The sequence below is a fragment of the Tasmannia lanceolata genome, unplaced genomic scaffold, assembly GCF_043159265.1.
Source record: "Tasmannia lanceolata isolate RefF3 unplaced genomic scaffold, GAP_Taslan_0.1 ptg000037l, whole genome shotgun sequence".
Lineage (NCBI taxonomy): Eukaryota > Viridiplantae > Streptophyta > Magnoliopsida > Canellales > Winteraceae > Tasmannia > Tasmannia lanceolata.
This window is the reverse complement of record NW_027518714.1, coordinates 20,665,939-20,678,244: the sequence shown is the minus strand read 5'-3', so window position 1 is coordinate 20,678,244 and position 12,306 is coordinate 20,665,939. Positions and strand designations below refer to the sequence as shown.

The window sequence follows — 12,306 nt, the reverse complement described above, 5'->3', positions numbered from 1 at the left end:
CTCCATGTACAGCTCCTCAGTGAGGTCGCCATGGAGAAAGGCATTCTTTACATTTAATTGATAGTGTCCAATCATGATTAACAGCCAAAGAAAGTAATACATGAACTGATGGAATCTTCGCAACAGGAGAGAATGTCTCGGTGTAATCAACACCAAAAGTCTGAGTACAAGGTTTTAAATTTTTGTTTCGGTTTCGATTTCGGTTTCGGCAATGTTTCGGTTTTGGGCCAAAATTTCTACTGAAATCGTGTAGTTTATGAAAATGATTTCGTTTATTTTTTTAATTTCCACCGACATGATAGTAATTTTTTTCTATAGTTTTCTAAGAGTTTTCCAAGAGGCGATTTTGGAGCTCCCTCCCTAGGTCGATGGAAACCCTAGGGAGGCGTTCTCTTCCCTATTTCGTCTCTCTCTCTCTCTCTCTCTCTCGTCTCTTCTGTCTCTTCTGTCTCTCCCTCTCTCTTCTTTTTCTCCCCCATCTCTCCCTGATCTTTCTCTCTTCGATCGATCTCCCTCTCTCCTTTCCTGATTTCTCTTTCTCACCCTATCTTCTTTTCTTTCACTTTTCTGATCTCTTCTTGTTCTCTCTCTTTCTGCTTTTTCTACTCCCCCCTCTTTCTTCTTCTCTGGTCTCTCTTTCTCTTAGATCTATCTTTCCTTTTCTCTTCCTTGATGGCAAGGGAGGTGTTAGTGGCCTGATGATGCCCGGAATTGGGCAGATCTCGCAGGGGATGCAACAATGGTAGCTGGAGGTGCGAAATGGCTAGATCTGGGTCTGATTGGGCCAAATTTATTGGGGAAAGGATCTGATATGGGTTGGGTGGATGAAGAAAGTGGGTTGATGAGTTGTCGGAAGTGGTGGACGTAGCAAGAGTGTGAAAAAGGGTGCCCGGATTCGGGGAAAAAAGGGAAGAGGTTGGATGTGGAGGGTAAAGATGGGGTTTGATCGACGTGCAAGGTTGGGGCTAGAAGGGTAGATTATGGTGAACAATGGTGGCTCTAGGATTAGGTGAAAATAAGGGTATGATTAGGATTTTAGGCTCTGGTGAAGCTGAAGGGGAAGAAGTTAGGGTAAAAAATGGCGATCTCTAGGGTTAGATTAGGGTTTTTGGCTTGGGTGGTTTAATGGGGATCCCCCGGAACGAGCGGTGGCGCAAGGTGGAGGCCGCCGATGATCGGATTCGATGGATTGGCTATCGTGCACGGTTAGAGGCGCACAATAGCTTTAGGCCTTTGAGCGGGATTTTTAAAATTTGAATTAGCCGGCTACAAAGTGGTGGAGCAGTCTGAGTGATGTGGCAGGTCACAGCTATGATTTGATGGGGTCCACAAATATGGCACTTTCAAATGAGACCATTGTGCATTGTAAAGGAAAGGAAGGGGGAATGATGAAGGCATTTTTAGCTGCGGTAGTAGATGAAGAATTCGAAAGGGAAGTGAAATAGGTATTCGGCAGGGTGGCAACGCATGGAAGTGTAGCACTCGTTGTAGTGGTTGACCTAGAAGATCATTTTTTGGCTTTTTACTGGTCTAGGAGCATGCTCCTAGCCCCCTTAATTGATTATATGTAATGCATGTAGGGACCCCTGGTCCCCAATCTAATCTTCATAGTATTAATGAAATTGTCAATTTTCAAAAAAAAAAAAAAAAATCGACTGAAATGTCTAAAATTTCGGTGTCGATTTCGGTTGAAATTATAACATTTCGGTGTAAATTTTGTAAAAAGGTCCAAAAATGAAATTTCAGCGACATTTTGGCGGAATTTCGGTGAAATTTCTATAAAATTTCTGCGAAATCTTGTAAAGAAACGACTTTATGTGAATTTCAGTTTCGGTTTGTACCAAAACTGGAATTTAAAACCATGATCGAGAGATCCTGAAAGAGACAGAAAGAGGGGTAAAATGAGATAGAGCAATTGAGACTTTTAGTAAGCTGGCTAACAGAAAGTGAACTAAAAGGAGGCTTAGGGAAACATAAGACTGAAGATAATGGAAGGCTAGGATGAGGAGAAATACTACTACATCAGAGATGGGAGTAGTAGTCCCATTAGTAAGAGTAAATGATTGAGAGACAGAATGAAAAGCTCGGAAAGAGATAAGCTGAGAAGAGTTCCTAGTCATGTGGTACGAGGCCCCCGAATCAATAGTCTAGGACCCAGAGCTAGAAATGAGGGTAGTAGGTGAACTACTTGGTTGTGCAAAACCCGCAGTAGGAGGGAGGACGCTTAAGCGAATGCGTTGAAACTGCTCATAGTCGGCTCGTGATAAAGTGAATTTGTCATTGGCTAGCACGGGGGCAGTGGAGGAGGAAGGCAAAGCCTTGGAAGGACCAGCGGTAGTCGGATGCACCGAGCGAGTCTGGCGAAGCTCGGGATGAAGGGTATAACAAGTGTCGACATGATGGCCCTCTCTCTGACAATGAGTACAATATGAGCGGCCATGACCACCACCAACACGGCCACCACGTCCCCTGCCCTGTGCAAAAGTACCACCACCACGACCAGAGCGACCGCCACCATCATAGGCCGCCAGGGTAGTGCTATCAGCAAGAACAGCTAGGGAGGAGTTGCTCAGAAGACACTGCTGGGCACGGGAATAGACCTCCGTGAGGAAGGGAATAAATCCGGAGCCAATGATCTGCTGACGTAGATGAACGAACTTAGGGTCTAGACTATCAAGGTAGTGGACAACACGGAGCTAGTCCTACTGACGGGTAAGTATGGTGATGTCAGAGGTGAGGGGCCTAAAAAGATCAAGCTGCTGGCAGAGGGAGGCGAACTGGCTATAATGGGCACCGAGAGACATCACCACGGCAAAAGCGTATCCACTCAGAATATGTGGTACATATGCACGTGAGGCTATCATCTCCAGAATAGAGGAGTGCAGTGTGATCCTAGATCTGCTTAGATATGGGACGAAGCATCATGGTGGCAGCTATAGACAGCGTCATACTTTGCCAAAGAAGTGTGTGAATCAACGTGTCTTCCTACTCCCATCGAGCATATGTGGGATCAGTAGAAGAGGGAGGCTCTTGGCTAATAAGGCTAACCTTGCCTCGAGCAAGGAGATATGTCTCGACAATGACTTTCCTTGTTAAGTAATTGGTCCCATCCAATTTAACAATAGTCATCTGTGGGAATGAGCCCTCCACCGGGGAGGAGTAACTAGAAGAGGGAATAGCCGAAAGTGGTTGTGTTGCACGGAGCCCATTGGTCGTGCCGATGATAGGAGGCTCCATGAAGACAAAGAGATAAAGAAGACAACAACCACGACAATCGGCAAAGACAAATACGAGAAAGGAGAAAACTAAATGGGGCCAAGGGTTGTATCGCGTCTCCGGGAGGGACAAATGCAAAGGATAGAGACATAGTTGTGGGAACCAAAGCCACAAACAAGAGCAAGAGGGGTGGAGGGGATTCAAGACATTAGAGCTTAGGGTTTTTTTTGTGTGTAGTAGGGCTTTAAATGGGTGTTGGTGCGGAAAAGTAGGGCTCGAGATCGGAGAAAAAGAGGGGCATGGATGCTGTTGGAGAGAGAGAGAGAGAGAGAGAGAGTGTGTGTGGGGGTCGGAGGGGGGTATGAGGGCAGGGAGGAGGGTTGGGGTGTTCCGGGGATAGGGAGGAGGGGCGGGGATTTCCTGGCGGGGAGGAAGAGAGAGAAGAGGGGGGTCGTGGGGTAGGGTTAGGCTAGGGTTAGGGTTCGGGGCTGAGGGAGAGGTGGTGGACAGAAAAAACTATGGTGGTCCCTAGGGGATCAAAATGCTAGAGCTTTGATACCATGTTGGAGAAGATATGAGAGAAGAAGAGAGTAAGTAGGGTAGAACTCCCCCTCACTTGTGTATTTATATTAAGAGAGAAGAAAGGTACAAAGACAACTATGCCCTTACGCATTCTACAAATTCTAACATATATGGGCTTGAATTTGTCATAGAGCTACTAGATGACTTACCTTCATACATGTTCTTATTTCAATCATAAAAAAAAATTATGACACAATTTCCAAATCTATCAACCTTCGAAAAACAGATCTTGATCAACAGAATTTAGATTAAAAGGCCCCATCCATGAAGAAAATAGTCCCTGGAGTGTGCTTCCAGCACCTTCAAAATGTACCTGATAAACCGTAAATTTGTTCCGTTCTCCTCACCATTGTTGGGAAAGTTGCCTTATTTCCATTGCCGTGGGAAGGCAAGAAACAAAAGGGGAAACATCTTTAGGTTTTGGAAAGAGAAAACCTATGTATTAAATCTCTTGTGTGAGAGCGACAAGGCGTGAGAGTCTCTTTGTGTGTCCGGCTGCAAAGGGGAAAGAGAGGAGTGAGAAGAAAGAGAGAGAAAGAGAGAAAGGGAGAAAGAAGAAGAGGGTTTCTTCTTGGGTTTTCTCTTGGGGTTTCTTCTTGGTGTTTCTCTTGGGAATTTTCTTCGGGCTTTCTCGGGTTACTCTTTGGTATGGTCTTCGGCTGAGAGGGCAAGGAAAGGATTGCGGGTTGTGGGTTTGGGTTAAATCCATTGTAATCCTTGTATATTGTTTTTCTCATAGTGGAAGATCGTTTTTCTCGCCCGTGGAGTAGGCTTGGCCGAACCACGTAAAATCTTGGTGTTCATCTTGTGGCTTGTTTATTTTACTTTTCCGTTTAATTTGTGCACGATCGAATTGTTTTGCCCGGCGGATTTTCTCAACAACCATAAGGTTTGGAATGAATCTCCCTTCGGTAAATGTTTACGGGAAAGAGGGCAGATCGAAACACTCCAGATTTGGCCTCTTGAGTTTCAGAAATTTAATTTTTTCAGCTTTTTGTTTAACTTCCTTAAAATCAATCATAAATTACTTATGTATAACCAGAAGCAGCATGATCTATAAATTTCCAGTTTTCTACAAATCTGGTGGGAGATGTGTCATGCAACTGATGAGATAGTCCACACGGCATTTGGATATGTAAATCTTCTCTCTTCAGCCCACCAAACTTTCTAAACTAATTGATGTTGTTTTGATCATAGGATGATGGATCTTGATATTGAGAGAGAGACGGGGGTGGGTGGGGGGGGTGGGTTGGGGCTGGGGAGGGGGAGAAGAAGAGAGGGGAGGGGGTTGTGTAGAAGGTATGGAATTGAATATGATGCGCATAGTGTTGCTTCCCTTGTTTATTCACTCGAGTGAAATATTACAATATGGCAGAAATGACCTGAAGCTAAATTTTACATGTACCGTAAAAAGTAGCATAAGAAAAATAAGTATAACCTTGATTGCTTTAGGTTATGTTTATATACCGTGGTATATTTTAAGAAGAAAAGAATTAAATCAAGATTAGAAGGGAGAGTCTGCAATGCGGGATACGTGGAGGAGTTGAGTTTGTTGATCCTCTGCACATTTTTTTAATCATGTAATAAGCTTCTTCGTGCTTACTTTAGATGCCCCTATAAGTGATAAATTATAAAGCCCCTTAAATACCCTTATGTACAAGAACACGGGCACAAGACAAAGCTGCACACTATACCAGTTTAACATGGTTAAATATCTTCAGTCACTTTTTGAGGACTTTATATCAGTTCCCTGTTTTAGTCGTTTTGCTTATTTTTTAAGACACCATCCATCTTTATGTTGTTTATTGAATCCAGACTTGCCAAAATTTGTATGTTTATTTCTTTAATCATTTGCAGCATGCCGTGAATTTTGATTAGTATGAAAAGACATCTTTTGAATCTGTTCAGGCAGTACATGTAACTGAACCACATATCTAAGTACTTGTATTTTTATTGTCGTTGCTATTTGATTGCATGGGTGCTTTTCGCTAGATTATGGTGACTTTGTTAATAATTTTGTTCCTGCACTTGTACTTTCAGGTTTAGCTTGGGCCATTTGTGAGCACTTAGTAGAGGTGACCAGAGCACCAACTCTGTTTGCCACTCACTTTCACGAACTGACTGCTTTAGCTCATGAATTCATTGCTCATGAACCTCATAGGAGGCCCATTCTTGGTGTTGCAAATTATCATGTTGGTGCACACATTGATTCATCAAGTCGCAAGTTGACTATGCTTTACAAGGTGGGTGCTCAGCTTCAGAAAATTTAGTTGAATAACATTCTTATTCAATGCTATGTAATTATACATCTTCTGGTGGTTGTGGATCTATTTTCTCATTGAAATAGGTTTTGTTTTTGCACTTGTAAGTTATATGATTTAATATTAGGTAGTGTTAGTGTCCTTCAAGTGAGGAGTCATGTTATACACACACATGACCTTGTTTGGGTGATCCTGCTGCTTAGTATAAAGAGGTATTGGGTGATGAAGGTTTCGTGAGGGAAGTTAATCCTGAACTTAGTTTGCATCTTAATTATTATTTCCTTTCTTGTGGGCATTTCATTTTGCTCTTGCGAGAAAAAGTAGGTATGACTGGTGCAAAAAATTTACTCAACTCAACTCAACTAAGCCTTTGTCCCAAACTAGTTGGGGTCGGCTAATGAATCCTTTAGAAGATTTTCATGAAGAAGGTGAAAGGTTCTACCCGGCTCAAAATGTCTAAGTCTACTCCTGACACTAGTTGGGTTCGTCTACACGGATCATTTGCTTCCATTCTATCCTATCCAAGGTCATGTTCTCTGTTATATTCCTAACCTCAAGTCTTTCCTCACTGTTTCTACCCAAGTTGTTTTCGGTCTTGCCCCTACCTCTTTTTACTCCATCAACTTGGCACGAGTCACTTCTTCTCACTGGAGCGTCCAAAGACCTACGTTGGATATGTCCAAACCATCTTTCATCTTCTTCTCAATTGGTGCCACACCCACCTTTTTACGGATGTCTTCATTTTTAATTTGATCTAACCTTGTGTGTCGGCACATCCATCTAAGCATTCACATCTCCACTACACTCATCTTATGCACATGCTGCTTCTTGGTGGCCCAACATTCTGAGCCGTATAGCATGGCTGGCCTCACAGCTGTCTTAGAAAACTTTCCCTTCAACTTGGTAGAGATTTTACGATCGCACAAAACTCCTGCTCTTATTCTATGGTTAACATCCTCTTCAATCTCTTCTTCCTTATGTAGAATTGAACCAAGATAGCGAAAGATATCCCTCTTAGGTACCTCCTGTCCAGTCATACTTATTACATCCTCGTCCCGCCTCCTTACATTACTAAAGTTGCACTCCATGTACTCTGTCTTAGTCCTACTATGTCTAAAACCTTTGGTGTAAAAAATATAAATAGGAAAAAATTAAAAAGAAAAATTAAGAATGGGTAGGATTAGACTTAGTCAATTTGAGCCGGGTAGATTCTTTCACCTTCTTCATGAAAACATTAACCTATTTGATTTCTTTTTTTTTATCTTTTTCTGAGAACATTAACCTATATTGCACATTGTCTAGGCTACTATCCCGTATACATAATATATATAAATAAGAAGTCCCTATATATATATATATATATATATATATATATATATATATAAAGCTTGAAGCTCTTTCTCTAACCTTTTCTTCTTTTGTGTGTTTTCTCTCTCTTAGGTTGAGGAAGGGGCTTGCGATCAAAGTTTTGGAATTCATGTAGCAGAATTCGCAAACTTTCCTGAATCAGTTGTCACCCTTGCTAGAGAAAAGGCTGCTGAGTTAGAAGATTTTTCTTGTATTTCTGACATTCAAAATGATACAAAAGAAGTGGTATGATTAGTTCAAAAGTTAAAATTTGCTTCTATTGGTACAAAAACTTTATGTAATTACTTGCTCTACTGATTCTATGCAAATATTTCCATTTGCTTGTTGTTAATTATTCATTCTATGCTTGTATTTTATGTGATGTGTTGGATGTATTCGTTGTTAGACGCACCACACTGTTAGACACATTACACTCATTAAGGGTACTTTGGTAATTGGATCACACACACACAAATATGTATGTATGTATATATATTTCTCGTGTGGAGAGAACATTAACCCTCTCTCACGCCATTCTCCATCTCTTCTCTTCTTTATCTCATCATCATGTAAGAACTTAACGTGGTATCAGAGCTTATGGTAGTGAGTGTCAATGATCCTGAAGATGCGACGAGACGAGACGCCCCACTCCCACCATCCGAAGACGCGACGAGACGAGACAAATCCCTTCTCCATTTTTAGAGCACAAGGTTGAAGATCAAGCTTTTTCTTCCTTGAAGAAATCGCATCACAGAACCCTAACCCTCGAACACTAAAATCCTAACCCTACATCATCCCTCCATACTATTGTCGTCTCCTCCTTCCATACCCTAACTCTAACTTTTCCTCAACCCTATACCTAGTTGCAGCCAAGGTTTTAAATTTCGACCGAAATCCGAAATTTCGGGTTTCGGTGGAGAACGTAACCAAAATCGATAATACCCGAAAGGGTAGTTTATTTCGGCCGAAATTTCGGTCAAAATTTCGTTTATCCCTAAATTTCGTGAATTTAAGGGATTTCACGCAAAAATCTCGAGATTTGATAATTATTTAATATTATCCCAAAATTTCAGTCAAAATTGCCGAAATTTCGGTTGAAATAAAAAGGAGAAAAAATAGCCGCTGAATTGACTTGGTCAGATTTCGCCCAAAATTTCAAAATTTTGGCTAAATTTCGGTTTCGGTGAGGACCGAAATGCACTCAGAAACCAAAATTTGAAACCGTGGTTGCAACCCTCCCTTCCATCTTCTACTAGTATCGCACCCCCCAAAACCTATTTATTCCTTTTTTTTCCACGGACCATTCACACCCCACAAACCTCTTTTTTTAGGGGTTTCACAATCCTTAACCTCTATATGTGAATTTTTCATACACCCCTAACCCTGGACCGATTAATCCTTACCCCTACAACCTAGATTTGTGTTACACTCATGTCCTCAAGTTTAGTACAACTCAGTCCCTAATCGTCACTTATTTATGATCTAAACTAGTTTCTTCTTGCCCTTTTATCTTGTGATTGGTTCTGGAACGTTCATTAGTCGTCCCATCTTGTTTCTATATATGTTTGGGTGGTGTTTGTGCATTCTTCTTTGTCCCGGAGTTAGATGTTGATGTCTTCGCGCGAGTATTGTTAGAGGAATTATTGGTGATTATCTGTGGTGGATTTATTGGATAAAAGTGCATGCCAACTGTTTGAAGAAATGTTTGAGAGAATTTTTTGTTTGCTTTAGTAGTGATCGATTGTGCCTCGTTTCTTGTGTCGTTGGTGGTGATTAGTTTGTAGCTAGTCTTGGTGGTTCGTTGCTTCTACGCTTAGTTGGTTGGTTGCTTCTACACTTGGTTGTCAGTGGTGCTTGGTCGTTTGTTGTTGTTGGTTGGTGGTGGTTGTTAGTTGGTGTTGAGTGGTGGTGGAGTTTTTTTGGTGATTGTTTGCTATTGGTTGGCGGTGATTATCTATCCCCTGTTCGTGCCGTGGTTGTTGGTTAACTTGTTGGAGGTAGATCTTGGTGCCTAGTTGTCTACAGGTTGTTGGTTACCTTTTATAGTTGTTGGCTATTCGTGGTGTTCGCAGTTGTTCGACCGCTGGATGGTTCGTTGCGTTGTTAGTTGCCAGATTGTTCGTGGTTTGCTGGTAGTGTTGGCTGCCTTGTTGGTGTCTCCTTGGAGGGGGTGATTGTTGGTTCGTGGTGATTGTTGATTGGTGTTGTCGATGGTGGACTTATTAGTGCTTCTTTTTATTGTTGTTGGTGGCGGTGTTGATTGTTGGTCCTTGGTGCTTGTTGGTTGGTGGTGTAGTTATTTGTGCTTGATTGGTGGTCACCATTGTTGGTGGTTGTTGGAGGTGTTGTTTGTCTCTATTGACGGCTCATTGGTTGTCAATTTTCCTATACTTAATGTTGTTTGCGACTTGGTTTTACCCTATTTCTCTTTATGTTGCTTCGTTGGTGGTGATGATGGTCTTCCCGGGTTGGTGATTGGCCTTCGTTGTTATTGATTGTTCTTGGTGGATTGATGTTGGGTTGCTAGTGTTCCCCTCCAGTGTGTTTGAGGTTGCTTGCTGTTAGTTGTTCCTGGCATTGTTGTTGTGGTTGCTGACTGTTGTTGGTTGTTGTGATGGATCGAATCGCTTCGTCCTCGCTTGCTAGCCATGACCGTAGTCGTGATTCAGGGGACTTCGTGGTCGTGGGTCTCGATATTGTACCCTCTGTCGTATGGATGGCTACAATATTGACTACTGTTATGCTTTACATCCAGAGCTTCACCCCTACCACCCTTCTACTGCTCGTGTTGCTCCTACTACATCTGCCTCTCCCGACTCAATACTTGTCAATCGTGCTGAATATGAGGAACTTGTGCGCCTACATGATAGACGCAAGTCGCCCATTGCCACATTTGCCCAACGAGGTAGCTTGTCTAGTTTTCTTTCTGGAACTGCTTCTGGATCATGGCTCATTGATTCAGGAGCACCTCATCGCATGACTAGTAATTTTAATCTCCTTACTTCTTTCTAATCCCCACCTCCTAGTGCACCTCATACTGTTACATTAGCAAATGGAACTACATAACCTGTCTCTGGGGTTGGTATAGTCTCCATCTCTAATAGCATTTATTTATCTTCAGTTCTTTATGTTCCTTCATTTCTTGTTAGTCGATTGTGTGTGCGTCAATTGACAGAAACTCTAAACTGTTCTGTTTCTTTTTTTTCCTTCTTATTGCACGTTTCAGGATCTCAAGACTGGGATGAGGATTGGTTTGGGCCATGAGATTGGTAGCCTATATTATCTTGATTCGAGACCTGCTAGTGCTGCTCTTCGTACTTCTGTTGATGCTTATCAGTGGCACTGTCGTTTGGGCCACCCTCCTGCCGAGAAGCGTCTCAAATATCCCTTCTAGTTCTATCGAGTTGTTTTCTTGTGAGTCTTGTGAGTTGGGCAAGCACCATCGAGTGTCTTTTCCTTCACGTGGTGTTCTTTGTTCATTGAGTGCTTTTGAACTTATTCATTCAGACGTTTGGGGTCCTTCACATGCTATCTCTTTATATGGTTTTCGATACTTTGTTATATTTGTGGATGATTTCCTGTGTGCTACATGGTTGTTTCTACTTAAAGATCGTTCTGAATTTTTAATGCAGTTTGTCGCTTTTACTTTGAAATTCCGAAGCAATTTAAATGCTATTTCTTGCTTGCGCACTGATAATGCCAAAGAGTATTTCTCTACCTGTAATGGTTTTCAATAATTTCTTGAATCCCGTGGCATCATCCATGAGTTCTCCCGTGCTTGTACTTCACAACAGAAAGGCATCGTTGAGAGGAAGATAAGATACTAACAAGCACGAGTACAGGTACGGGTACGGGGTCTGGGTATGAAACAACACGGGTACGTGATTTTCCAAAAAACTGGGTACGGGTACGCTGGATATAATATATTTTAATATTTTATTATATATTTATAAAAATTTTAAAAAACAGTTGGAGGAAATCAAATAACACTAACATCACCAAAATAGCAAGATCTATTAAAAGAACACAATTTTAGTAGGCAAATCAGATTATTGGAGTCTCCAAAATTCAGTTTTGGGCTCCCAATTGGTTGTCACAATAGCAAATTAACAGGGCCTAAACCCCTAAGCTCCTAATTGTGAGCCCAAATCAGATTCTTGTAGTCAAAATTAAACATAATTTTGACTCCAAAAATCAGTTTTTGGCTCCCAATCAGTTGTCACAATCCCAAATTAACAGGGACTAAACCCTAAGCTTCTAATTGGGAGCCCAAATCAGATTCTTGGAGTCAAAATTAAACATAATTTTGACTCCAAAAATCAGTTTTTGGCTCCCAATCGGTTGTCACAATCCCAAATTAACAGGGCCTAAACCCTAAGCCCCTAATTGTGAGCCCAAATCAGATTATTGGAGTGAAAATTAAACAGAAGGGAAAATTACATTTACACCCCCTCTAGTTTCTGACACATTACTCTAACCCTGACTTTCAAAACATGACAAGTACACCCCTTGAGGTTTCAAAACATGACAAGTACACCCCGTTCGTCAACGGTCCGTTAGTTTAACCTGACGGAAAGGCTGAAACTAACCATGGTTAATATTTTGAGGACAACAATACGCTCATTTGCAGAGGGATTAGGGTTACGCCATTTCCCACCGCCGCCGTTGCACCTCCGGCCACCACCGCCGTCGCCATCTCCAGCCACCGCTGTCACCTCCACAACAGACAATGAAACCCCACCCCATGGCTACATCAAACCCACATTTCAAGAAAAAAACATTGATAAAAGCAAAAAGCCCTAAAATATTAGGGTTTATGTGCAAATCATGATAATGGTGTGAATGAAGACAAATAAAACTCCTAGATCGAGGGTTTATGTTAATAAATAAACAAGGGTTT

The 12,306-nt window shown here is 41.8% G+C and overlaps 1 protein-coding gene across 1 annotated transcript in view; it reads left to right on the top strand.

Annotated features, from left to right (window-relative positions):
* Window positions 1-12,306, top strand: part of LOC143862196 (DNA mismatch repair protein MSH2-like) — a 43,468-nt gene that overhangs the window by 10,343 nt on the left and 20,819 nt on the right. Inside the window, exons 2-3 of the mRNA XM_077373207.1 lie at window positions 5,839-6,041; window positions 7,500-7,652. Coding sequence (XP_077229322.1) covers window positions 6,030-6,041; window positions 7,500-7,652 — 165 coding nt within the window. The 5' untranslated portion in view covers window positions 5,839-6,029. The remainder of the gene's footprint in view (window positions 1-5,838; window positions 6,042-7,499; window positions 7,653-12,306) is intronic.